This window comes from Oryx dammah, unplaced genomic scaffold, assembly GCF_014754425.2.
Source record: "Oryx dammah isolate SB20612 unplaced genomic scaffold, SCBI_Odam_1.1 HiC_scaffold_8, whole genome shotgun sequence".
NCBI lineage: Eukaryota > Metazoa > Chordata > Mammalia > Artiodactyla > Bovidae > Oryx > Oryx dammah.
This window is the reverse complement of record NW_024070192.1, coordinates 33,282,351-33,307,340: the sequence shown is the minus strand read 5'-3', so window position 1 is coordinate 33,307,340 and position 24,990 is coordinate 33,282,351. Positions and strand designations below refer to the sequence as shown.

Below are 24,990 nucleotides of genomic sequence, written 5' to 3'. Positions count from 1 at the left end.
AGGTGGATGAACCTAAAACCTATTATACAGAGTGAAGTAAGTCAGGAAGAGAAAGATAAATATCATATTCCAATGCATATATACATAATCTAGAAAAATGGTGCAGAAGAATTTATTTACAGGGCAACAGTGAAGAAACAGACATAGAGAATAGACTTCTGGGCATGGGGAGAGGGGAGGAGAGAGTGAGATGTATGGACGGGTAATATGAAAACGTACATTACCATATGTAAAATAGATAGCCAACAGGAGTTTGCTGTATGGCTCAGGAAGCTGAAACAGGGGTTCTGTATCAACCTAGAGGGGTGGGATGGGGAAGGAGATGGGAGGGAGGTCCAGAAGGGAGGAGATATATTTATATATGGCTGATTCATGTTGAGTTGAAGTTTGACAGAAAATAACAAAATTCTGTAAGGCAATTATCCTTCAATAAAAAATAAATTAATAAACCTTATAAACTGGAGTAGTAGATGGTCAAATAGGTTATTAAATGACGTTTTGTTAACAGTCTCACTTCCCTATGTTTACTTTTCTTAAACTTTGGATAGGCAAAGATGGTCCGTTTCTGACAGCCTTTCATTGTAGGTCAGTATACATTTTGGCGCAATTAACCAGTCAAGAAGACTCATATTAGAGCACCTTGAGCCAGTGTTACCATGTACCGCAGATACATTCTCTGCCCCAGGCTGTATCCTTGGCCAGCCTAGGTGGCAGACTGGCTGTGGGAACCAAGTATCTGCAGTCACTCTGAGTCACTGGAGAGACTCTGGGTGTGGAACCTGGAATAAAACATTGATAGGCCCCGATTATGTGGTAACTCAGTGAAAGAAGCCCTCGTTTGAAAGTTAATCACAGGTCACATGTCTGTGCCTTAAAAGTAAAATTTCAGAGCTGATTGGAAATTGAGGATGGTCCAATTCTTCTACTTTCTCAATGACAAAGATTTTTGCGTTCCCTCTGTTCTTCTTCTGTTGGCTTTCTCAGAGAGCAGAAACCCTACAGCTCTCTGACCAAAGCATACAAGCAACCAAAATCATTTCGGTGTATTTTTCAGATAGGCTTTGAAAAGTGTTGATTAAAATCTCTGTATTTTAAAGTTGGCTGACCACAGCAGCAAGTTCACTACCGTGTAGATCCTCTTCTTGCACCAGGAGTCCAGTGGCACACGTGCCATGAACTTTAAATATTGCTTTCCCTGAAGCCCTCCAGTGTCTCCCATGGGTGGTTAATAGATGCTCAAAGAGAAGAGGGGCTAGAGGCCAGCGTTCTGACCCAGCACAGTAGCTCATGTAAGAACACAAATGTAATTCTTGATCTTCAGCTCGTCCATCCGGTCTACTGGTCTCCCCGCGCTTGGCAGCCCGTGAGGGTCAGCGATTATCCCTGCCCATCCACAACAAGACCACGGTGCTAATCCTCTTCTGTAATTTGGTGGGCTCGGGGCAGCAGGCCAGCAGGTATGTTTAACTTTGTCTTTCTTTCACATGATTTCTGGGGTGTGTCAACATGTACTTGGAATTTGGGCTGGAATAATTCTAATTTGAAAAAGATTAAATATCCATTCTTAAGGTTGATCCACAGGGAGTAGGGTGTAAGGTGCTTGCTGATCAAGAGGATCAGAAGTGATGGCCCTCAGCAGATGGCTAACACCATCGTTAACAATTAAGTATCAGAGGTTTTTCTATTGGTTTTGGGAACAATGATAACTGCTCTCATCACTATTTTTTTTAAGTTTTTTTTTTTTTTTTTTTAATTGGCTGTGGTGCATGGTATATGGTATCCAATTGAGTGAAGCCAATGAGTAGAGTCAACACTGTTGACTCTTGGGTATTGTTGGGTTTTGTTTTGCTGAAATAACCTCATATACTTGAATTTCCAGGTTTGGGCCTCCTTTCTTGGTAAGGGAAGACAGAGCCATCTCATGGACCCAGCTCCAGCAGTGCATTCTCAGCAAAGTCCGACACCTCATGAAGAGTGAGGTCCCCATACAGGTCAGTGTGTGTGTTGTGTGTGTGTGTGGGGGGTGGGGGTAGGAATTTAGGGGTAGCTCAAGAGAGACAAGAATTTGGCATCAATGACAGCATTCACATTGTCATATCAAACAACCTTAATTTTTATGCAAGAAAAATCACCATTTTATGACCTGTGCCGTTCCTCTTTGTCACATTACCAAAGACCTTTCATAGATGGGGCTTTTGCTTTTTAAATCTTTCAAAACACCATTGGGTCCTTCCCTGGTGATTCAGTGTCTAAGAGTCCATTCTCCCAATGCAGGGGGCAACAGGTTCTATCCCTGGTCAGGGAACTAGATCCTACATGCCACAACTAATTGTTACCATACTGGGTCTGAAGATCTAGCATGCCTCAACCAGGAGAAAAGATCCCAGCATTGAGACTCAGTACAGCCAAACAAATAAATATTTTTTTTAAAAACTGGAAGAAAGAGTGGAATTTACGTCATTCGTTTGTGGCTTCCCATCGTTCTTCCTGGAGAGAAACTTATTGTAAAAAACTGTAATGTAGACATTTGAACCAAAAATTTCAATGGACTTGCGTCCTGTTGCTCTCCACCTAAAACTATCATAGAATTGTTAATCGGCTATACTCCAACATAAAAAAAGAAATGAAAAAACAGTTTTAAGGGACTTGAAGTATTACTTCTGTGGAAAACTAAAATTGATGTTTATGTCTAAATATAAGAATGTAGATATTCAAATAATTTTGTCCAATTTTTGAAAAACACATGAAAAACTCCAAGAAGGAACACCTTTATGCCTTGCTCATTTATTGATTCTCAGACTGCTTCAGTTCAGTTCAGTCACTCAGTCATGTCCAACTCTTTGTGACCCCATGGACTGCAGCACTCCAGGCTTCCCTGTCCATCACCAACTCCCAGAGCTTACTCAAACTCATGTCTAAAGAGTCAGTGATGCCATCCACCCTTCTCATCCTCTGTCATCCCCTTCTCCTCCTGACTTCAATCTTTTGCAGCATCAGGGTCTTTTCCAATGAATTGGTTCTTTGTATCAGGTGGCCAAAGTATTGGAGTTACAGCTTCAGCAGCAGTCCTTCCAGTGAATATTTAGGACTGATCTCCTTTAGGATGGACTGGTTGGATCTCCTTGCAGTCCAAGGGACTTAAGAGTCTTCTCCAACACCACAGTTCAAAAACATCAATTCTTCGGCACTCAGCTCTCTTTATAGTCCAACTCACATTCATACATGACTACTGAAAAGGCCATAGCTTTGACTAGATGGACCTTTGTTGGCAAAGTAATGTCTCTGCTTTTTAATATGCTGTCTTGGTTGGTCATAGCTTTTCTTCCAAGGAGCAAGCGTCTTTTAATTTCATGGCTGCAGTGACCATCTGCAGTGATTTTAGAGCCCCCAAAATAAAGTCTGTTACTGTTTCCACTGTTTCCCTATCTATTTGCCATGAAGTAATGGGACTGGATGCCATGATCTTTTCTGAATGTTGAGCTTTAAGCCAACTTTTTCATCCTCTTTCACTTTCATCAAGAAGCTTTTTAGTTCTTCACTTTCTGCCATAAGGGTGGTGTCATCTGCATATCTGAGGTCATTGATATTTCTCTTGGCAATATTGATTCCAGCTTGTGCTTTATCCAGCCCATCATTTTGCATGATGTACTCTGCATATAAATTAAATAGTCAGGGTGACAATATACAGCCTTGACATACTCCTTTCCTGATTTGGAACCAGCCTGTTGTTCCATGTCCAGTTTTAACTGTTGCTTCTTGACCTGCATACAGATTTCTCAGGAGGCAGGTCAGGTGATCTCATATTCCCATCTCTTGAAGAATTTTCCACAGTTTGTTGTGATCCACAGAGTCAAAGGCTTTGGCATAGTCAATAAAGCAGAAGTAGATGTCTTTCTGAAACTCTCTTGTTTTTTCGATGATCCCACAGATGTTGGCAATTTGATCTCTGGTTCCTCTGCTTTTTTTAAACCCAGCTTGAACATCTGGAAGTTCACAGTTCATGTACAGTTGAAGCCTGGCTTAGAGAATTTTGAGCATTACTTTGCTAGTGTGTGAGATGAGTACAATTATGTGGTAGTTTGAATATTCTTTGGCATTGCCTTTCTTTGGGATTGGAATGAAAATTGACCTTTTCCAGTCCTGTGGCCACTGCTGAATTTTCCAAATTTGCTGACATATTGAGTGTAGCACTTTCACAGCATCATCTTTTAGGATTTGAAATGGCTCAACTGGAATTCCATCACCTCCACTAGCTTTGTTTGTAGTGATGCTTCCTAAGGCCCACTTGACTTCACCTTCCAGGATGTCTGGCTGTAGGTGAGTGATCACACCATCATGGTTATCTGGGACCTGCAGATCTTTTTTTTTTTTTTTTAATATAGTTCTTCTGTGTATTATCGCTACCTCTTCTTAATACTGCTTCTGTTAGGTCCATACCATTTCTGTCCTTCATTGTGCCCATCTTTGCATGAAGTGTTCCCTTGGTATCTCTAATTTTCTCAAAGAGATCTCTAGTCTTTTCCATTCTATTGTTTTCCTCTATTTCTTTGCGTTGATCACTGAGGAAGGCTTTCTTATCTCTCCTTTCTATTCTTTGGAACTCTGCATTCAAATGGGTATATCTTTCCTTTTCTCCTTTGCCTTTCACTTCTCTTCTTTTCTCAGCTATTTTTAAGGCCTCCTCAGACAACCATTTTGCCTTTTTGCATTTCTTTTTCTTGGGGATGGTCTTGATCCCTGCCTCTTGTACAGTGTCACGGACCTCCATCCATAGTTCTTCAGGCACTCTGTCTATCAGATCCAATCCCTTGAATCTGTTTGTCACTTCCACTGTATAATCGTAAGGGATTTTATTTAGGTCATACCTGAATGGTCTAGTGGTTTTCCCTACTTTCTTCAATTTAAGTCTGAATTTGGCAATAAGGAGCTCATGATCTGAGCCACAGTCAGCTCCAGGTCTTGTTTTTGCTGACTGTACAGAGCTTTTCCATCTTTGGCTGCAAAGAGTATAATCAATCTGATTTCTGTATTGACCATCTGGTGATGTCCATGTGTAGAGTCTGGTAGTTTCCAAATAAAAGCAACAAGTTTTAAAACCGTTTCTTATTTTTTGGCCGTGCCATGGCATGTGTGGGATCTTCATTCCCCAACCAGGGATATAACTCCCACCCCCTGCACTGGAAACATGAAGTCTTAACCACTGGACCATAAGGGAATTCCCTAAAACCATTCCTTTTATCCCCGATAGTATCAGAAGTTGTTCTGATGGCTGCTTGGCACAGAAGACTTTAACATTTTTAGGGACAGGTCAGTAGCCTCAGCATTTCATTTTCCCCCAATTATTCTCCAAGTACAAACTTCCCATTTGGAGGATGTCCCAAACATTTCAAAGGGATTTCTTCATAATTATTCGTAATTCATGTGCTTTCCTGCCCAGGGAAAACCATACATTTGACTCAGGATTTATCCCAAATATCAGTTTGTTAATGACCTTTTCTACCTTTGTACCAAATCTTTATCTCCAAAGGATTTTTGTTCCATGAACTGTCCAGCAGATCTACCCAAATTAGAAACTCGAATTTCTCCCTAAGTAGGTCAGAATATCTAGTAATAGCTTTGGCCTGCCCCAAACCCTGTGCTCCTTGCTGTTGAACGTGGACAGAACTGCATTCATGCAAACACTGAACTCAGCTGTTCTTAGTCTCCCCCGGGTCTCCCATGTCCTTTTGCCTCTACACCTCTACAGCCATTTCCGTTTTAGAAACCAGTCAAGCAGTCCGTGGGGCCTGCAAAATTCTGATACAGGCAACCCCTGACTTTATTTTTTTAAAACACTGTGGTAAAACGCATGTAACATTAATTTTAACCATTCACAAGTGTGCATTAATTGTATTCCTCATGATGCATAGCCATCACCACTATACCCCCTGCATTTTTCATCATACCCACAAAAACTATACCTATTAAATAACAACCCCCTGTTCCCCCAGCACCTAGCCTGTGGGACCCTCCATTCTACTTTCTGTCTTTATGAATTTGACCACTCTGGGTATCTCATATAAACAGAACTATACAATATTTGCCCTTCTGAGTCTGGTTTATTTCACTAAGCAAAATGTTTTCAGGGTCCATTCATGTTGCAGCATGCATTGAATTTACTTGTTTGTTAAGGCTGAGTAATATTCCATTGTGTGTGTCTTTGAGACTCTATGGACTGTATAGTCCATGGAATTCTCCAGCCCAGAATAATGGAGTGCATAGCCCTTCCCTTCTCCAGGGGATCTCTCCAAGGCAGGGATCGAACCCAGGTCTCCCACATTGCAGGCAGACTCTTTACCAGCTGAGTCACTAGGGAAGCCCAAGAATACTGGAGTGGGTAGTCTATCCCTTCTCCAGGGGATCTTTCCAACCCAGGAATCAAACTGAAATCTCCTGCACTGCAGGTGGATTCTTTACCAGCTGAGCTGTCAGGGAATCCCTTGTGTGTATATAATACCACGTTTGGTTTATCCGTTCATATGTTGATGGACTCTTGGGTTACTTCTACCGGTTGACTATTGCAAATAACGCTGTTTGAGGTTCGCTTGGCTTCCCTGGTGGCTCAGATGGTAAAGAATCTGCCTGCATTGAGGGAGACCTGGGTTTGATCCCTGGGTTGGGAAGATCCCCTGGAGAAGGGAAAGGCTACACACTCCAGTATTCTGGCCTGGAGAATTCCATGGGGTTCAATGGAGAATTCCATGGGGTTGCAAAGAGTTGGATACAACTGAGCAACTTTCACTTTCAAGGTTCACTTCAGTTCAGAAAAGTTAGAATATGAAAAAAATGTACATCTTAGAATAAAAACATGTGACATTTCTTTTATGTGGCTTATTTTGATGTGTACAAATACTTAACATTTGATAAGTAAAATGTACACTAGCTTGCTTTTAGATAATTGCCTCGCTTTGGTTATCTGGTGACGATTATAATCATCTTGATAAATTAAATTGCCTATTAATAATTGATGAACAGAATTGGTTTAATTTCCCATTTATTGTGACATTTGCTTCAATTAACCATGTGTTATTTTATTTTTTTAAATGTTATTTTAAATCACTGTGTTCACTGTTTCAGAAAATTTAATGTTACATGGTGTTAGATTACTATGTTAAAAGGTATAGGGTGTATCTTCTAAAAAAACTAAATCCTTTATATCTCCAGGTTTAGAAAATAATTATTAAGGACATATTCAAAATACCCTATAATCAGAAAGTTGCATTTTTTGAGTAACTTCTTTACACATAACCATCTGATTCACACCAACATGCACGTTGACCTGCTTCCTGTTCTTGGCTTGGCAGAACCTGGGGTCACTGTTCTCTATCCGAGTCGTAGGACTCTCCCTGGCCTGCAGCTACTTGTCCCCACAGGACAGTCGGCCCCTCTGTCACTGGGCAGTTGACAGGTAAGGGGATGTTCCAGACATGATGAGAGAATGAATACGTTCTTGTCTGACTAGACTCCTTTAAGGCTGTATATCAGTAAAACTGATGACAATCTTAGTTGCTCTTGGTCTTCAGCACTAGTGACTGGGTTAGGTCCTTGTATACATTTTGTGCTTCCAGTCCTTATGTCTAAGCAGGACTGATGGCCACTTCAGAGATGGAGGGGACCCTGGGGTTCCCACGGCTAGTTAAGTATTGTATACCTTCCATGAACTCAAACCCTGAGTATTTTTGTTTTTTTTTTTTTCAATTTTATTTTATTTATTTTTATTTTTTGGCCATGCTATATGGCATGCAGGATCTTAGTTCCCAAAGATGAAGCAGGACTGATGGCCACTTCAGAGATGGCAGGGACCCTGGGGTTCCCATGGCTAGTTAAGGATTGTATACCTTCCATGAACTCAAATCCTGAGGGTTTTTTTTTTTTTTTTTCAATTTTATTTTATTTGTTATTTTTATTTTTCGGCCATGCTATATGGCATGCAGGATCTTAGTTCCCTGACTAGGGATGTAACCCCATGCCCTCTGCATTGGAAGTGCAGAGTCTTAACCATGGGGCCCCAGGGAAGTCCCTCAAAACCTGTTTTTGAATCATCTTGGTGACAGCTGGAGGCTCACGTGACATCTCCACTTTTTTCTTGCAATACATTCAAAACCTTCTTTTAAAGGGCAACCCTCCTATCGCTTGTCTGTATGCATCTTGTTGATTTCACGTCTTCCACTTTCTTCTGCATTAAGGCCAGCCAGTCTCTTCTGAAGTGGGCTGAGTGCAAGCAGCTGGAAAGAGCAAGGGGCCAATGAGATTTTCTGGGTCTGGGGGGCTCTGGAAGGTGAAGGCCTTTTAGGTCGTGGAGGTGGGCTCGAAGGTGCTCCACTTCACAGTGGAGGAAAACCCCGCAGCTCATTTTGGGCATCATCAGAATTGGGTGTGTGTGTAGGATGTTCAAACAGAACAGACCTGTTGACATTGAGCAGGTGGCTGGGGCTGCAGTGCGAGCACTGAGCCATGGCCAGGCAGCCACCAGACCCTCAGGGCTCACCAGCTCCCAGGGCAGGGAGGACAGAGGCTTCAGGGTAGATGAAGGACCAAGCCTTCCGCAGACAGCGCCTCCCCAGGCCCCTGACCTCGGTTTCCATGCAGCTCTGGACATTTCTGTTGAGAACATCGGTTCTGGCGGTGGGGAGGGTGGGGAGAGTGGGAAGCCTGTCTCCACGTCTTGGATGGGCCCCCTATTCTCTCATCAGGGCTCTGCATCTCAGGAGGCCGGGAGGCCCTCCGCACATCAAACTGGCCGTGGAGTGGGACGTTGATACCAAGGAGCGGTGAGTCCAGCAGAGCCTAGCTCGAGCAGAGGAGACAAAGACTGTTTGTGCATAAAGGCCTTCCTGTGCCAGCTCCCCTGATGCCACTGTGGGGTGTATGAAGCTTCCCGGATGCCCTGTGACCCATTCCTCCAAGAAGCCCAAGTGGCAATTGTGTATCTATAAACAACAGCAGTAGGACTAGTATAATGATGTCGGTGGGTGATGGCCGTGGAGGTCAGGGTCATAGTTGTAAATGGTGAGGTGACACCCACTTCCCCTGGCCAGTCACTGCTCTGAGCACTTTCCATCCATGCAGGATATTTCACGTATCACATTCTGTAAGGTAGGGCCGATTTGAATCTACCTTGTCAGATGAGGAAACCAAGGCACAGAGAGGTTAAATGGTTGCTCAGTGTCACACAGCCCGTGCCTGGCAGCGGTGGACTTTGGACTCAGGCCGTCGGGCTCAAGTGCACACTCTGAGTCACTCAATGTGGCTGCTTCTCTAACCCTGAGGGCATCTTCCAACGTTGGGAAAGGACACTGTTCGGCCTGGTGAGGGTTTATTAATCTCAACTAGGTGCCAGGCTGTGTATCACATGAAACAAAGATGCATAAGCCAAGGGCTTGGTCCTTCTCAGGGCTGGTGGGGGAGACTGAGAATTCCAGTAAGAGAGAGTGGGCGCTCCGGGAGCCCAAGGAAGGGAGCCTTTGACTCCGCAGCAGATACTTTGCACCCCATTAGCTGGGAGTAGAGACCCCCGGTTGGGGGGGTGCAGGGAGGTGAGACACCAACACGGCCTCTCTGCTCCCCCTGCAGCCTGTTTGGGAGCTCCCAGGAGGAGCGGGTGCAGGACGCGGACAGCGTGAGGCGGCAGCAGCTGGCCCACCAGCAGCACAGCTGCACCCTGGACGAGTGTTTCCAGTTCTACACTAAGGAGGAGCAGGTCCCGCCCTGGGGGTCTGCGCCCTGGCTGGACGGGAGGTACCAGGGCCCACCAGTGGGTGGGCTTATGGTCCTGGTGGCTTCCCTTCCAGCTGGCCCAGGACGATGCGTGGCGGTGCCCCCACTGCCAGGCCCTGCAGCAGGGGGTGGTGAAGCTGAGCCTCTGGACCCTGCCCGACATCCTTATCATCCACCTCAAGCGCTTCTGCCAGGTGGGCGAGAGGAGGAACAAGCTCTCCACGCTGGTGAAGTTCCCGCTCGCCGGGCTCGACATGGCTCCCCACGTGGCCCAGAGGAGCACCAGCCCCAAGCCCATGCCAGGCGCCTGGCCTCCTTCCTGGAAGCAGCCAGCCTGCCTGCCCACCAGCTACCCGCCAGACTTCCTGTACGACCTCTACGCCGTCTGCAACCACCACGGCAGTTTGCAAGGTGGGCATTACACAGGTGAGCCTGCCTCGCGGCCCGTGGCTGCTGCTGCTATGGCCACATTTGTGGCTGTGGCCTGGGCCTCCAGATACCCTGGGAAGGGACACCCATGGGATGCCAAGCTCACTCGGGCACTCAACACCAGCTGACCCCTCACCCGCTGCATGCCCGGAACCCACCAGAGGATAGGGGCTGCTGGTCCAAGCATGGGGCAGGGTTACGAGGGTGGTTGGGATAGAAAGTTAGTTACAGCCTGAGTTTTCACCATATCAGGTGAAACCCAAAGAGTGACATTTGTCCTCATCTGTGATTCAGCCCAAAGACTCCCACTTACCAGTTTTGGTATTTATTTCCTTGGGGTTCATTCAATTGTTACTGCCTCCTAGGAACTTGAAGTGAATGAAGGATGGAAGGACAGAAACAAAGAGCTTGGCAGCTCGCTCAGTTCATAATTGCATACCTTGGTCTGTTCTACACTAATATAAATTAGGTCGTTTCTGGAAAAAAATTCTTGGAAATATTTTGTTTTTTGAAAAGTGTTCTATTGCTAGTGTACTCAAGAACCTGCAATTTGGAAAATACTGGACCATATAAACAACCAGGATCATCACTCATTTGTTCATTGAGCAAATATTTATGAAGTCCCCATTCTATGCCAAACCCCAAACCCTGGGCTAGGTGCTGGAGCCTAAGTGACGAACAAGATGAATAGGAGTCCTGCCCTCATGGGACTAATTTCAGACACAGAAATTAAAAGGTGCTTGTCCCTTTAACACTTTCACTACTTGGTGTCATGAAAAGGTGATTGGTTGCTGTGTCTGAGATACAGATAAGGGCTGCCTGAGCGTGTTACCTTTAGGAAAGAAGATGTGGAACTAGCTGTTTGACTAGTGGTAGGAAAGCATTATGGGCAGCACTCTAGCATGTGCAAAGGTACAGAGACAGTTTGGGTGGTTAAGAATTGATGAAATCGCACTGTGACTGAAGGGGGAAGTAAGTCAAGAAGGGGCTGGATCCCAAGACGCTGGAGGCCATGGAAAAGAGATTGCATTTTTCCAAACCGTAGTGGGAAGCCATTAAAAGGTTTTTGGCAGAGGAATAAAGACATAATCGAGTTCACAAAGTGAGGTCTTAGCTCGAGCAGAGAATTGGGTGGAGCAAGAATATAAGCTGGAATTGCAATTAGGAGGTTGTTTCTGGGCCTCAAGTGTGAGGTGTTGGCTGGGACTTCAGTGATGATAGGGTATTCAAGACACATTTGAGAAAGAGAATTGGTCAGACTGGCTTTTGGACTCCGCATGGGATGGAAGAGAGGCAGGAGCAAAGATGAACTTCTCTTGCCTGGTTTAAGCCAGTGCAAGTCAGTCAACTGTTGTTCCATAGCAGGGGACGTGGGTTCAATCCCTGGTCAGGGAACTAGGATCCCACATGCCATGAGTTTCAGCCAAAATAAAAAAAGCCTGCCAAGTGTGGCTTGTGGGCCAAATCCAGTCTGGCACCTGTATTCGTTCGGTTCATGAGTTAAAAATGGCTTTTACATTTTAAAAGGGGGTTAAAAAAGCAAAACAAAAAACAAACCAAATAACAGCAAGAAAAATATATGACAGAGACCGTAGGTGGCCAAAGGTGACCTGTACCAAATGGGCTATTTGGCCCATTACAGAAAAAAGGTGGCTTTTACTCCCAAATTAGTATGTTATGGTGCCATTTACTGAGATGTGGAGGGAAAGGAGAGGAATATTTCTTGTATTTGTTTGGAAGGTGGTGAGAGTCTTATCTATAATCATTTTCTTAGATATTTGACTGCAGTTCTTAGATGGGAAGGAAGTGTATTATAATCCCAACTGCATATTGTCCGTGCATACTGAATCAGAGATGTGCATTTTGAAGCTTCTCAAAAGATCCAGAATGACCTTTTAGCATTGTTACATTACATTAGCATTACGAAAGTATTAGTTGCTCAGTCATGTCTGACTCTATCGACCCTATTGACTGTCGCCCACCAGGCTCCTCTGTCTGTGGGATTTCCCAGGTAAGAATACTGAAATGAGTAGCCATTCCCTTCTTCAGGGGATCTTGCCGACCCAGGGATCAGACTTGGGTCTCATGTACTGCAGGCAGATTCTTTACCGTCTGAGCAACCAGGGAAGGCCCCCATAAAGAACTCAGGACACGCTTTTGTTAGAAATTTTGCCTGAACAATCTGTACAATGTAAGGATTCAGCTTGTGTGGTAACAACTCACTTTATCAGTGAGCATCTGGATGTATAACTGGTTGATCCTTTCTGATTCCACGAAGTTCCTTTCTGGCTAAAAATGAACCGATGTTTCTCAATCTATGACAAATATCTGTTTTTCAGCCATGCCAGTGGGAAATCTCTTCCTGCTTTGGGGGGCTCCAATTAATGGGGACTTGGGGTTTGGACCTTCGCAGCCTACTGCCGGAACTCTCTGGACGGCCAGTGGTACAGTTACGATGACAGCACAGTGGAGCCGCTTCTAGAAGACGAGGTCAATACACGAGGGGCTTACATCTTGTTTTATCAGAAGAGGAACAGCATCCCTCCATGGTCAGCCAGCAGCTCCATGAGAGGTAGGTACTGCCGTTCCTCCTGGGAGAGGGGGTTACTGAACAAAGGTAAGATGCCCAGTCACATCAAGGACCAGGATAGGTCCGGCAAGGGTCTGAAAGAGGAAGCTTTGACTGCTTCCCTGGTAGCTCAGCTGGTAAAGGATCTGCCTGCAGTGCAGGAGACCCCAGTTTGATTCCTGGGTCAGGAAGATCCGCTGGAGAAGGGATAGGCTACCCACTCCAGTATTCTTGGGCTTCTCTGGTGGTTCAGCTGGTAAATAATCTGCCTGCAATGTGAGAGACCTGGGTTCGATCCCTGGGTTGGGAAGATCCACTGGAGAAGGGAACAGCTACCCACTCTGGTATTCTGACTTGGAGAATTCCACAGACTGTATGGGGAGTCCATGACTCAGTCATGATTGAGCGACTTTTACTTTCACTTTCCAGAGCATGTACAGCCCTACAGAACTGTGTCCCATTTGTAAAGATGTGGGCAGGACACACTGAGATCCAAGAACGGGAAAAGGAATAACATTTTGTACCTGTGACAGGTGACTCTTGGGAGTGTGGCATTCTATATTTTCTCTCTTGCTCATATGAGCCTGATCTTAATTAGCTCATTATTGACCGAGGGATTTTTGCAGAAACTATTGCTTTGGCCACCGATTTTTATTTTGGTCAGCCAAAAGTTAGTTCTGCTATTTCATTAACACTTTGTGGTTATGATGTTCAATTGTTACATCTGACACAACTGTAGTTTTCTGATTTTCATAAAATTTTGTCTTTCGTTCTCTCTTCTGTAGAAGCAAAGGAGCCTTCTTTAGCACCATGGGTTTCATTTTCACTTTCCATCTTTTGTTGGCCTAATAATTACATTGTTGGAATCAGAACTATATTCTGAAGAACTGTCATCTTCTAAGACACTAGTATATATGTCACTTGGGCAATCAGCGTAAAATTTACTGAAAAATTCTTTTTCACTCAAAATTTTGCAATGTGTTATTTTTGAAAATTTTAAGTGTAGACTACACACAAGGTTAAAAACCTAAGGGAGGAAAATGTGAATGATAATGAAATTCATAAGTTGCATAATAAACCCTTGATCAATTTTAAGCTCTAACACCTTCTCAGGGTGATATTAATTGTATCACTCTCTACAAATGTGTTGATGTGTCGCCAGTCAGTAATGTTCAGGTAACGAAAGACACATTAATACATCTCAGGTCAATAATGTGTTACGCTTGTGTAGTATAACCCTGCATTAGTCCTATTAGAAAGGGAGAGGCAGTTATAAGGGATGTGGGTCCTCAATAGGAAATAATCGCTTAACCCAACCTGAGAGCTATGTTTATTAAAGAAGAAACTGAAAGTGTAGTCGCTCAGTCGTGCCCAAGTCTTTGTGACCCGTGGACAGTAGCCCTACAGTCTCTAGGCCAGAATCCTGGAGTGGGTTGCCACACCCTTCTACAGGGGATCTTCCTGACCCAGGGATCGAACCTGGGTCTCCCACATTGCAGGCAGACTCTTTACCTTCTGAGCTACCAGGGAAGCAATGGTTCATCAATTACAGGTTCTCCTCTAGCAATTCACTTTCGTTTTTGTAGCTCCATTCTGGTTCTGTGGTTTCGGGCTCAGGGATGGGAGTCTGGCGGTGAGAAGTGTTCTGGGGCCCCGAAGGATGGTTCAGCCCACCTGCTCTGTGTTCCCTCTGCAGGTTCCACCAGCTCCTCCTTGTCTGACCACTGGCTCCTCCGGCTCGGGAGCAGTAACGGCAGTACAAGGGGCAGCCTGTTGTCCTGGAGCTCTGCCCCTGGCCCTGCACGGCCCCGGTTGCCTGGGTCTGCCTTCTGCACCAACAGCCTGCCCAGGCAGGAGAAGGGTATGTTCCATCATATCAGTTAAATTTGCTGATCTTATTTTTATTTTATGTTCTTTTTTTAGAATATTTGTCTATTTGGCTGTGCTGGGTCTTGGCTGGGGCAGCATTACAAACTTTTAGGTGGGGCATGTGGGATCGCAGGTCTTAGCCCCTGGACCACCAGGGAAGTCCCAGTACATTATATTCTGACTTACTCTATCTGGGCATTTCTTTTCTCTTTACATTTTTTAATCTGTGCACATTTTTTTTATGACTGCACATTTTAGGGTAGTGTCTGTTGAACAAAAAACAAAAGGCATTCTTTCCCAAGCTTGACCATTCCTCATTAGCATGAGCCTCTGACAAGCTCATAAATTCACCCCAGGTCTGTTTAGAGGTTTAGGACCTTGGGCCATTTCTCAGTTTTCCCAAGAAAAAATGTGTTTCATATCGCTTAAGGAGGCAACTTCGAGAGACAGCCAACTTTCCAACATAGTACTCAGACAGGGGTCAGGCATAGCTCTAGAAAATTCCCGAGAGAGACAGAGAGGGGTGGGGTGGAAGGAGGAGTAGTATTGGAGAGTCACTGACCTCCACACCCTTGCAGGCATGTTATGTATCTCATCTCCTCATCCAGCTCTCTGGGAGAAGTGAGATGATCGCCCTTTTACAAAAGAGAAAGCTGAACCTCAGACATAGCCAGTCACAAGCTCAGCTGCAAAGTAACTGGGCTGCAGGAAGACCTGCTCCTTCTGGCTGCCAGAATCCTGGCTTTGTGGCTCTTAGGTGTAAATTCCAAATTCAAGTTTCAAGTTAGGACATGGGTCAGAGCCTTGCTTCAAAAGGAGTGTTCCCTCTTGGAGTTTGAATATAGTGGTGATAGATTTGGAACCTGTTTGAGAAGCCCTGAGATGGTTGAATATCCATCCTTATTTTCTTGTGAGTACTAAGCCTGGGCAAGATAAAAATCCAGCCCATAGGTTTTCAACAGTGGTTGGGCTTCCCTGGTGGGTCAGATGGTAAAGAATTTGCCTGCAATGCAGGAGATTCAGATTCAGTCCCTTGGTCAGGAAGATCCCTTAGAAGGAACCCACTCCAGTTTTCTTGCTTGGAGAATTCCATGGATAGAGGAGCTTGGTGGGCTACAGTCTATGGGATTGCAAAGAGTCAGACATGACTGAGGGACTAACACTTTCACTTAATACCACCTCCTATCCCTATGGGTATGTGGGAGAATTTTTTTTACTGTCAAAATGAGTAGAGGGGACAACTGGCATTTAGTCCCCAGGAGGCAAGGATGCTAAATGTCTTGCAGTGCCCAGGGATGGTTCTACACAGCACAGACTTGTCTTTCCCAAGTGCCAGCAGTTCCCCTGCAGAGAAACACTGATAGCTTGGCAGTTTGATCCTTCCAATAGCTCTAGTTATGCTAACTGATAATAATGAAGGCAATTTAAACACAAATGAACAGATTCAAATTTATGGGGACCACAATTTATATAATTGGGGATGAACGTTAGGAGAGGCTCTGTTAAAAAGAAAAGGACACAGAAATACTTGTGTAATTGTATATAAAAACATGACCATGTGAAAAAATTGCTGAGGTCCTTTCAGAGGAGGGGCCCTAGGACTAAAGCATTTCAGTGTCGATGCTCCTGATGGTGAATTTCCTCTATGGCTTGTATTAAGCCTCAAAGGTTTTACTGTCTCTTTTTCAGTGATTTCCAAATAGTATGTTATTTCAGTTTTGATTTCCTCTTTGATCTTAAGGTTATCAGGGTATTTCAATTGTTTAAGAGTTTTTAGTCACTCTTTTATTCTTGATATCTGATTTTATGGATCGTGATCCAAGAATGTTGTTTTCAAAAACGATTCCCTTTTTGTGATCAAGTAAGTACACGATGATTATTTTGTCAGTGTTATTTGTTATTTGTCAGTGTTCTGTGTACACAATGTACAAAATAATGTACATTGTTTGAGGAATGTGAGCTTTATATCTTTTTTTTTTTTGAGCTTTATATCTTAAGTATTAAGTTAGGTGAGTCGATTGTTGTATTCAATTGCACCATGTCCTTTTTAAAAATTGAAGTATCGTTGATTTACAATGTTGTGTTAGCTTCTGGTGTACAACAAAGTGATTTCCTGAACCTGCCTGCCAATGCAGGAGGCATAAGAGATATGGATTCAATCCGTGGGTCGGGAAGATCCCCTGGAGGAGGGCAACCCACTCCAGTATTCTTGCCTGAAGAATCCCATGGACAGAGGAGCCTGGCTGGCTACAGTCCATAGGGTGGCAAAAAGTTGGACACAACTGAGCGACTTATCATACACGCCTATGTAACATATATATTATATATATTTTTCAGATTCTTTTCCCTTGCAGGTTACTGCAAAATATTGCTATAGTTCCCTGTGCTATTCAGTAGGTCCTTGTTGGTTACCTATTTTATATATAGTGAATTTTCATTTGAAAATGTTTTCTATTACTCATTCTTTCTTTCTTATTTTTAGTGATTTGATCACTTTGCAATGTGTTCCTTTTTTCTCCCCCTTCACTTGGAAGTGCTGTTCTTGAACATCTTATTGTTACTTCATGCTTCCCAATATTTATAGTCAAATGTATTATCCTGTTATTATACGGATATGAGAAGCCTGCTGTTTCCTGCGAGTCATTCTGTTTCAGCACTGCCTTCCCTCTTTCCCCCATAAGATGGCCTGTATAATGCTTCCATGCCATTCCCCCCAGTTGAGAGCTTAGAAATGTTCTCACACATTCCTTCCGGTCTGTTTCTGGAGCTCCCCCATGTCATTCCCCAGCTCTTAGATTCTGCTGAGATGGTTTCCTACTCTGTTCCAGATTGTCATCAGAATTCCTCTTGCTGTTGCTTTCCTGTCCCAAACACACCAACTTAACCTCAGGTGACACATCCTAAGACCACCTGTTCCCCGGGAGGGTGGACGGTACCTGACTGCAGTGTCTGCTGGGAAGCCGCTGTCTGTCTCCTTTTCATCACCCTCTGTCTTGCGGTCGTGGTGCTGACTTTTTAGTGTTTGCTCAGAGTTCTTTTTGGGTATGTGTGATATGCTGTCTAACTCTCAGCAGAGCCGCAAATATTTTCTTTCCCCTGAAAGTATATGGTAGCTTGGTGGGGAAGGGCTCTTAGGTTACAGTTGTTTTTCTCTAGGGCATCTGTGGACGTTTTCCCACGGTCTATGAGGCCCCAAGGTTGCAGGTGACAAGTTCTTTTTTTTCATGTGAGAGTCACTTGTTCTTTCTGGCTGGAAGCTTTGACCTTGGAATTTAGAAATCCTACCAGAATATGCCTGGGTCTGTGTTCATTCATCAACCCTGTCTGGAACTCGGAATGCTCCTTCTCCAGATGCAGGCTTTTCTTTAAGGAAATGCTCTTTTTATTTAATTATTGTCTTGCCTATTTTTCAAATTCCTGTTATTTGCCTCTTGACTCTCCTACATCCGTCCTCAAGTCTCCTAGCTTTGTCCTGCAATTTCTATCTCTTTGCCATTTTGCTCTGTGGCTTCAAACACCTCTTTCACAATTATAGAATTTGTGAAATGTACCAAATGTCATAAATTTCAAGATCACTTCAGGGCACTAATCTGAGTCTTAACAGTGACCCTGAATGCCTTCAGTTCATTTACTGAAATTTAAAACCTGAAAGTCACATATTTCAGTCTCCTGTTTCTCTACACTGGAGTCTCATTGACAGCTTTTGTCTGTTTTCTTTGATGGCTCAAAAGAGCCTGTTCTGATGGTTCTGTTTATTCGTATTCTCTGACTGCCAGACCCCCTTTGTTTGCTGTTTAGTCCCTTCAGTCGTGTCTGAGTCTTTTGCAACTGCAGGATTGTAGCCTGCCAGGCTCCTCTGTCCGCGGGATTTCCCAGGCACAAATACCAGAGTAGATTACCATGTCCTTCTCCAGCCAGACTCCTTTAAGTGTGTTCTTACTTTCCTGTTTCTGCACATAGAGGCTTCCCTCCAGCCTCTTCGAGTGGCTGGTGGTTCTTGGAGTGACGGACAGGGCCGGTGGCCTTGGCTCCTGAGAGAGTCTTTCTTTTATTTACTTGTTTATTTTTATTTTTGGCTGTGCTAAGTCTTCATTGCTGCCCCTGAGCTTTCCTCTAGTTGTGGCGATCGGGGGCTACTCTTCATTGTGGTGCTGGGGCTTCTCATTGCTGTGGCTTCTCTTGTTGGGGAGCACTTGGCCCCCCCACTACGCCGCCCACCTTCCCTGAAAGCGAGGTCTTTGGTGAGCAGGAAGCACTGGCTCCCAGTGGGTGCTTTCGCGTTTATTTCTCCACTCTGCCAAAGCTCTGGCTCCTTCTCAGATCCAACAAACAGAATGAGATAAAATCCTGATCGGCAAGGTGCTTTCTCACTGCGTCTTGAGAAAGAGGAGCTGGGTGCTTTGTGGACACCTGCGGTTCCGGTGACAGGATGCGGGGTGCCCGCGCCCCTCGACTGGGGGCGGGGGAAGGATGGAGAGCGGGCTCCGCCGCCTGCCAGGGCTGCAGTCGGCTCCTCATGTTTTGAAAGGCTGAAAGTCACCGCTCGGTGACTCCTAATACAAAGCTTCTCTTTCTGCCCTTCCCTCGGGCTGTGGACCAGAAACAAAACCTTTCCACACATCTCAGCCCCCAGAAATGTTTTATTTATTTTTTTCCCTCCAAGTGGGAATTTAATGATGGAACAACATCATCATTCAGGACTGGAATTACAAAGTATTTGGGAGTGATGTTGTGTCCAGAGTGGCTAATCTAAAGTGCTTTAAAGAAAAATGAAAAATACCAAAGATTATCTGTGGAAAACTTGAAAGGCAAGATCTTCAGAACCTTGGAGATGCTATCAGACGCCTCGTGGAGTTGACGGACTGTCTGTGCACCTCAGCTGGCTTACCTGTTTGTGTGTCTGGCGGCTGGCGGCTTTGGGACCCCTCGTATCTGCTCCTCTGACCTCCTGAGCACCCCCGCCGCCTGGGCCCTCTTCGTACAGCTCAGAGGTCGGCTTTGGTGGCTGCAGTCCTGCTCATTTTGGGAGCTGCGGACCATGCCCTGTGGTGAGAGTGGAGGACTATGGGCAAGAGGCTGGTGCCCTTGCCCAGGGTGACTGTCCTTGTGCCACGTGGACTTAGCTGAAGAGTCCTTTCTCAGTGGTGACAGGCATCTCATAAATCAAGGTGTCTTAACGGTACAATGACCAATGACTTTTTAACTTTTAAAAATTGTGTTAAACACACATAACAGGGACTTCCCTGGTGGTCCAGTGGTTAGGACTCCCGGACTTCACTGTCAAGGTTCCTGGGTTCAGTCTCTGGTTGGGAAACCAAGATCCCGCAAACCAGGAACGCAAACACACACACACATAATAGGCTTTGTCATCTTGACCATCTGTAAGTGTACAGTTCGGTGGTACTAAGTACAATCACAATGCTGTACAGCCACCAAAAACCACCCCCGTAACTCTTCTCATCTTGTAAATCTGAAACCCTGAATCTGTTAAACAGTAATTCCTGTTCCCTCCTCCCCAAGCCCCTGGCAGCCACCATTATACTTTCTGTGTCTCTGCTTTTGGCTGCTCAGAGTCCTTCTTAGAGTGTAATCATACAGTATGTGTCTTTCCGGTGACTGGCTATTTGGGGGTCCCATGAGATTCCATATGAATTTTAGGATGAGTGTTTCTGCTTAAAACCTCATGGGCATTTTGATAGGGACTGCACTAAATCCATATATCGCTTTGGGTAATATTGACAATTTTTTTGAAGAGTAAAAAAAAATTATTTATTGTTCTTATTGCTATTTTATTTTTTTGCCATGCCATGAGGCATGTGGGATCTTAGTTCCCAGACCAGAAATTGAATCTGTGCCCCTGCCTTGGAAGTGCAGAGTCTTAACCATGGACCACCAGGGAAGTCCTGACATTTTAACAATATTCAACCTTCAAATCCATGAACACAAGATCTGTTTGCATTTATTTATGTCATCTTTCATTTCTTTCAGCAGCGTTTATCAGTTTTCAGTGTACAAGTCACCCCCTTGCTTAAGTTAGTGCCTAAGGTTTTTTTTTTTTTTGACACTGATTGACTATGTCTTCGGAAGGATACACAGTCTTGGGTATATGTATGTTCCCTTTAGAAATGTTGAGAGTAAGAAAAGAATTGAGAAGAAAATAAAAAACACACAGCACCCCCATGGTTCTTTTGACACCTTGTCATTTTAGTATTTATTTCTCCATACTTCTTTGTATGTTTTCATATGTACATATGCACAGATCTATACTTATACCTGTGTGTGTGTGTGTGTGTGTGTGTGTATATATATATATATATTTGCAAGTTGGATTACTCTTTTTCTAGACTCTGTATCATCCTTAATAGTCCATATCAAAAGCATCTTTCTCTGTCACAAAACGCACAATGGAGAATCTGGCAATTCTGATAAAATTAAACACATGATCCTCTTTTCTTTTCTTTTCTTTTTTTTTTTTTTTTTAAGCCTAAGGGAGATTGGTGCATTTGAAAGGTACAAGCACCTAATTTGACCTGAAAAGGCAGGGAGTTTTGCTGAGCATTCTGTTCCATGGCCATATTTAAGATGAATGAAAAGAATCTTAAATCTTCGGCCTGTGGCCTCAGAGACTGAGCTTTCTTGGGAATCTGCACTGCCTGGCACATAGCTACCTTCGTTGGCCCTGGCTTGCCCTGTGGCTTCAAATATATAAATGGAGCCCATGAAGCAGTGAGGGAAAACATTGGTTTCCCAAGGGCAGGAGCCATAGTCTTGTTCACTGCTACGTCCCCAGCACTCAGGAGGGTGCCTGATCATCAGAGGTGCTCGGTCAGTGCTTGTTGGATGTGGCTACTCTTACTGCTTGGGTGCTAAGTTGCTTCAGTTGTGTCTGACTTGTTTGCGAACCCATGCACTGTAGCCCGCCAGGCTCCTCTGTCCATGGGATTCCCTGGGCAAGAATACTGGAGTGGGTTGCCATGTCCTTCTCCAGGGGATCTTCCCAACCTAGGGATGGAACTCGGGTCTCCCACATTGCAGGCGGATTCTTTACCATCTGAACCACCAGGGAAGCCCCCACTCTTATTGCGTCTGGAGGGCGAGTCAGGCACTGATGCTCTTGGTGTCTCTTTCAGGAGGCTTGGAGTCCAGGCCTTTGGCACGGGGCATCCAAGGCCGCAGCATCAGCATGAAGGTGCCTACGCCTTCCCGAGCAAAGCAGGGGGCCTTCAAGACCATGCCCCTCCGCTGGTCTTTTGGCCCCAGGGAGAAACCGCTGGGCACATCCGTCGAGCTGGTGGAGTACCTGGAGTCCAGAAGGAGACCTCGGTCCACGAGCCAGTCCATCGTGCAGCTGCTGACGGGTCCTGCCGGCGGCCACCAGAAGTCACACGCCACCCTCTCTGTGGAGAGTGAAGACAGCAGGCGAACCAGCGACACAGTGCTGGCCACAGCGCCCTGCCCCTCCGGCCACCCTGGCCACTGCGTGGACCCTGGCAACTCAGATGGCCCGAATGCAGCCAGGAAGCTCAAGGAAAACTCAAGTCAGGACATCAGGCTGCCCAAACAGTTTGACTTGCCCCTCACAGTGATGTCCTCAACAGAAGATGATGGGAGACGAGCCCGGCCTGAGGGCCAAAGGACCACAAGCTGTAAGGGAAGTGGCCTAACTGGGAGCAGTGGCCAAGCACCCTCCCCCAAAGAGGGTTCCAGCGCTGCGACGTTACCTAGAAAGAGTGCAGACAGTCGCTCAAACAGCTCAGGCAAGATGAGGGCTAATGGGGAGAGAAGGGACCCCGAGACAGACAGATTCCCACAAGGGACCCTCACCCTTCTGAGGTCTGTGTTTTGGAAGAAGGAGATCAGGAAGAGGGACAGGGCAGAGGCATCCCCCCAGGTGGCCCCCGTCTCCCTGGTGAGCGGCAGGCAGAGCCCGGCTGTGGATGGGGAGGCCCGAGGCTCATCTCCATCCCTCAGGATTCGAGAGAGCCTAGCCAGGGGCCCAGCTGGCCACCTGGAAAGAGAGAGGGACGTCCGGTCAGCGCCCAGCTCTCTGCTCCTCCCTCGCAAGACTGGCAGGCCCCCGAGGGCCAGCGCCCTCGGCACATCACAGAGGAGCATCCCCGGGGAGCAGATGTCTTTTGGCACTTTGCCGAAGGTGAAGTACCACACGCTGTCCTTACGTCGGAAGAAATCCTTGCCTGAGTCCAGCTTCTGATTGTGTGCTCTAAGGGGAGCTGCCATTCTCTCGGCTCTGCACCGAGCACCTGTGGGCAGTCCGTGTTGAGAGTGGGATTGGGGGAAGCCAGCTGTCTTCTCTTGACCCCTGAAAATTAAAATTTCTGGTCTCTGCATCTGTATTTCCAACACCAAACGTCTGAAAAGACCTTCCTGTGTTGTTAGCTGTTTGTGTGTTTCCAGACCACCAGAGGGTGCTGGTTGGTCAGTATAACCATTTCAGGGCAAGAACTACTGTTTTAAGTAATTCCAGGGCCTGAGTACTTGTATTAAGGATTGATTAATAAGAATCTTCAGTACTAAGTCAAATATTGTCATTAGCTTCTCCTAAACCTTGTTTTTTTAATAATGGACTTAAGAGGAAATTCTTTTCCTCCTGATGTTTCTCTGGGATGAAGCATTAAGGATGCCAAAAAATGCAAGTGGTAGTAGCTACATTAAAGCAGGATGCTAGAATGAACGGGAGAAATGACTGAGATTTTAGGAGAGTATTTAATATATAACAATTGTATTAAAGTTTTTCAAGGTATTTAAAAAAGAAAACTATTTTGATACTAGGGGGAAAAGGAAGTTGTTTTTTTTTTTTAATTAACTGTGAGATCTATGTACAATTTTAATAAAAGTTCATCCATGAAACATGCAAATAGCTCTCTGAATTATTAAAGTTAGGCAAATGCTCTTGTTTCTGCTGCATAAACTTAGCTCATTGCTTTTCCCCCCCATTTAACCCTTTTTAAAAAATGAATTATAATTGGACTTCCCTGGCAGTGCAGAGGTTGAGACTCTGCACTTCCAATGCCAGGGGCACAGGCTTGACCCCACTGAGATCTGCATGCCACATGGCACGGTCAAAAAAAATAAGTTGATTTCCAATGTCACGTTCATCTCGGGTGTACAGCACAATGATTCAGTTACAGATAGATGGATCCTTTTTCAGATTCTTTCCCCTTATAGGTTATTAAAAATATTGAGTACAGTTCCTTGTCGGTTATCTAAGCTCATTGCTGTTGATATCAGAAAGTCATTGATTGTTTCTGAAAATTTTAAGTACTTTTAATTAAAATCACTTGCTGTTTGCTAAGGAAACAGAAGTCTCCCCAGGTCTCTCCCTAGAGAACATATACGTTCAAGGACCAGAGTCTGAGCCTGTCTTGATGGATCATCGCCAGGGTCCTTGGACTCCTTAATGATGGAAACTGATCACAGGCCAGAGCAGGAATTCAGGCAAGGCTTTAAGGGACTTGTGCTGTAGCAGGAGGGAGCGAAGGCAAGCAGCAGCTGCCCTTGATCCCTCCCTGCAGAGGGCAGCTGGTCCCTAAAATGGGGTGAGGGTGGTTGGGTCTGAGGGGCGGCTTAGATGGTCTGCCCACCCCCTTGGTGGTGCTGTGTGCAGGGATCACGGGCAGGACCCTGCCATTGCTCCCTGCCCCTCAGAAGTGGCAATTGGATTTTGGCCTTTTTTTATCTTCTTGTTTATAATTTGGGCCAACTGCCCATGTGGAGAAGGCAATGGCGACCCACTCCAGTACTCTTGCCTGGAAAATCCCATGGAGGGAGGAGGAGCCTGGTGGGCTGCAGTCCTTGGGGTCATGAAGAGTCGGCCACGACTCAGCGACTTCACTTACACTTTTCACTTTTATGCATTGGAGAAGGAAATGGCAACCCACTCCAGTGTTCTTGCCTGGAGAATCCCAGGGACGGGGGAGCCTGGTGGGCTGCCGTCTCTGGGGTTGCACAGAGTTGGACACGACTGAAGTGACTTAGCAGCAGCAGCCTATATGTGCAGTTATTTTTAGTCCCCTTATAGTTTCTCTGTATCTGTTCCTCTGGGACATTTGTCCAGGTGCAAGCACTGCAAAGGGTCCCAGGTCCTAGCCTGTCTCAAGGTGACTGTCCTCTGTTTCCTAGAACTTTCACACTTTTCAGTAGCTGTTTTAACAAATATTGCCTCTCTTATGGGGAAGCTGCTAAACCTGACTCTGATAGAGAAATCCTTTTCCAGATTCCCTTGTAAGTTTTTAAACGTACTGAGCATAGTTCCTTGGTTATCTAAGCTCATAGCTGTTGATATCAGCAATGATATCAGACAGAGGGCTTGACAGGTAAGGTGACTGGAGAGTCTCTACTTCAACAGT

The 24,990-nt window shown here is 45.2% G+C and overlaps 1 protein-coding gene across 1 annotated transcript in view; it reads left to right on the top strand.

Annotated features, from left to right (window-relative positions):
* Positions 1 to 23,437, top strand: part of USP43 (ubiquitin specific peptidase 43) — a 48,445-nt gene extending 25,008 nt beyond the window's left edge. Inside the window, exons 7-15 of the mRNA XM_040244438.1 lie at positions 1,322 to 1,457; positions 1,880 to 1,991; positions 7,344 to 7,447; positions 8,733 to 8,810; positions 9,613 to 9,739; positions 9,831 to 10,182; positions 12,599 to 12,757; positions 14,451 to 14,615; positions 21,754 to 23,437. Coding sequence (XP_040100372.1) covers positions 1,322 to 1,457; positions 1,880 to 1,991; positions 7,344 to 7,447; positions 8,733 to 8,810; positions 9,613 to 9,739; positions 9,831 to 10,182; positions 12,599 to 12,757; positions 14,451 to 14,615; positions 21,754 to 22,835 — 2,315 coding nt within the window. The 3' untranslated portion in view covers positions 22,836 to 23,437. The remainder of the gene's footprint in view (positions 1 to 1,321; positions 1,458 to 1,879; positions 1,992 to 7,343; positions 7,448 to 8,732; positions 8,811 to 9,612; positions 9,740 to 9,830; positions 10,183 to 12,598; positions 12,758 to 14,450; positions 14,616 to 21,753) is intronic.
* The last annotated feature ends 1,553 nt before the right edge of the window (positions 23,438 to 24,990 follow it).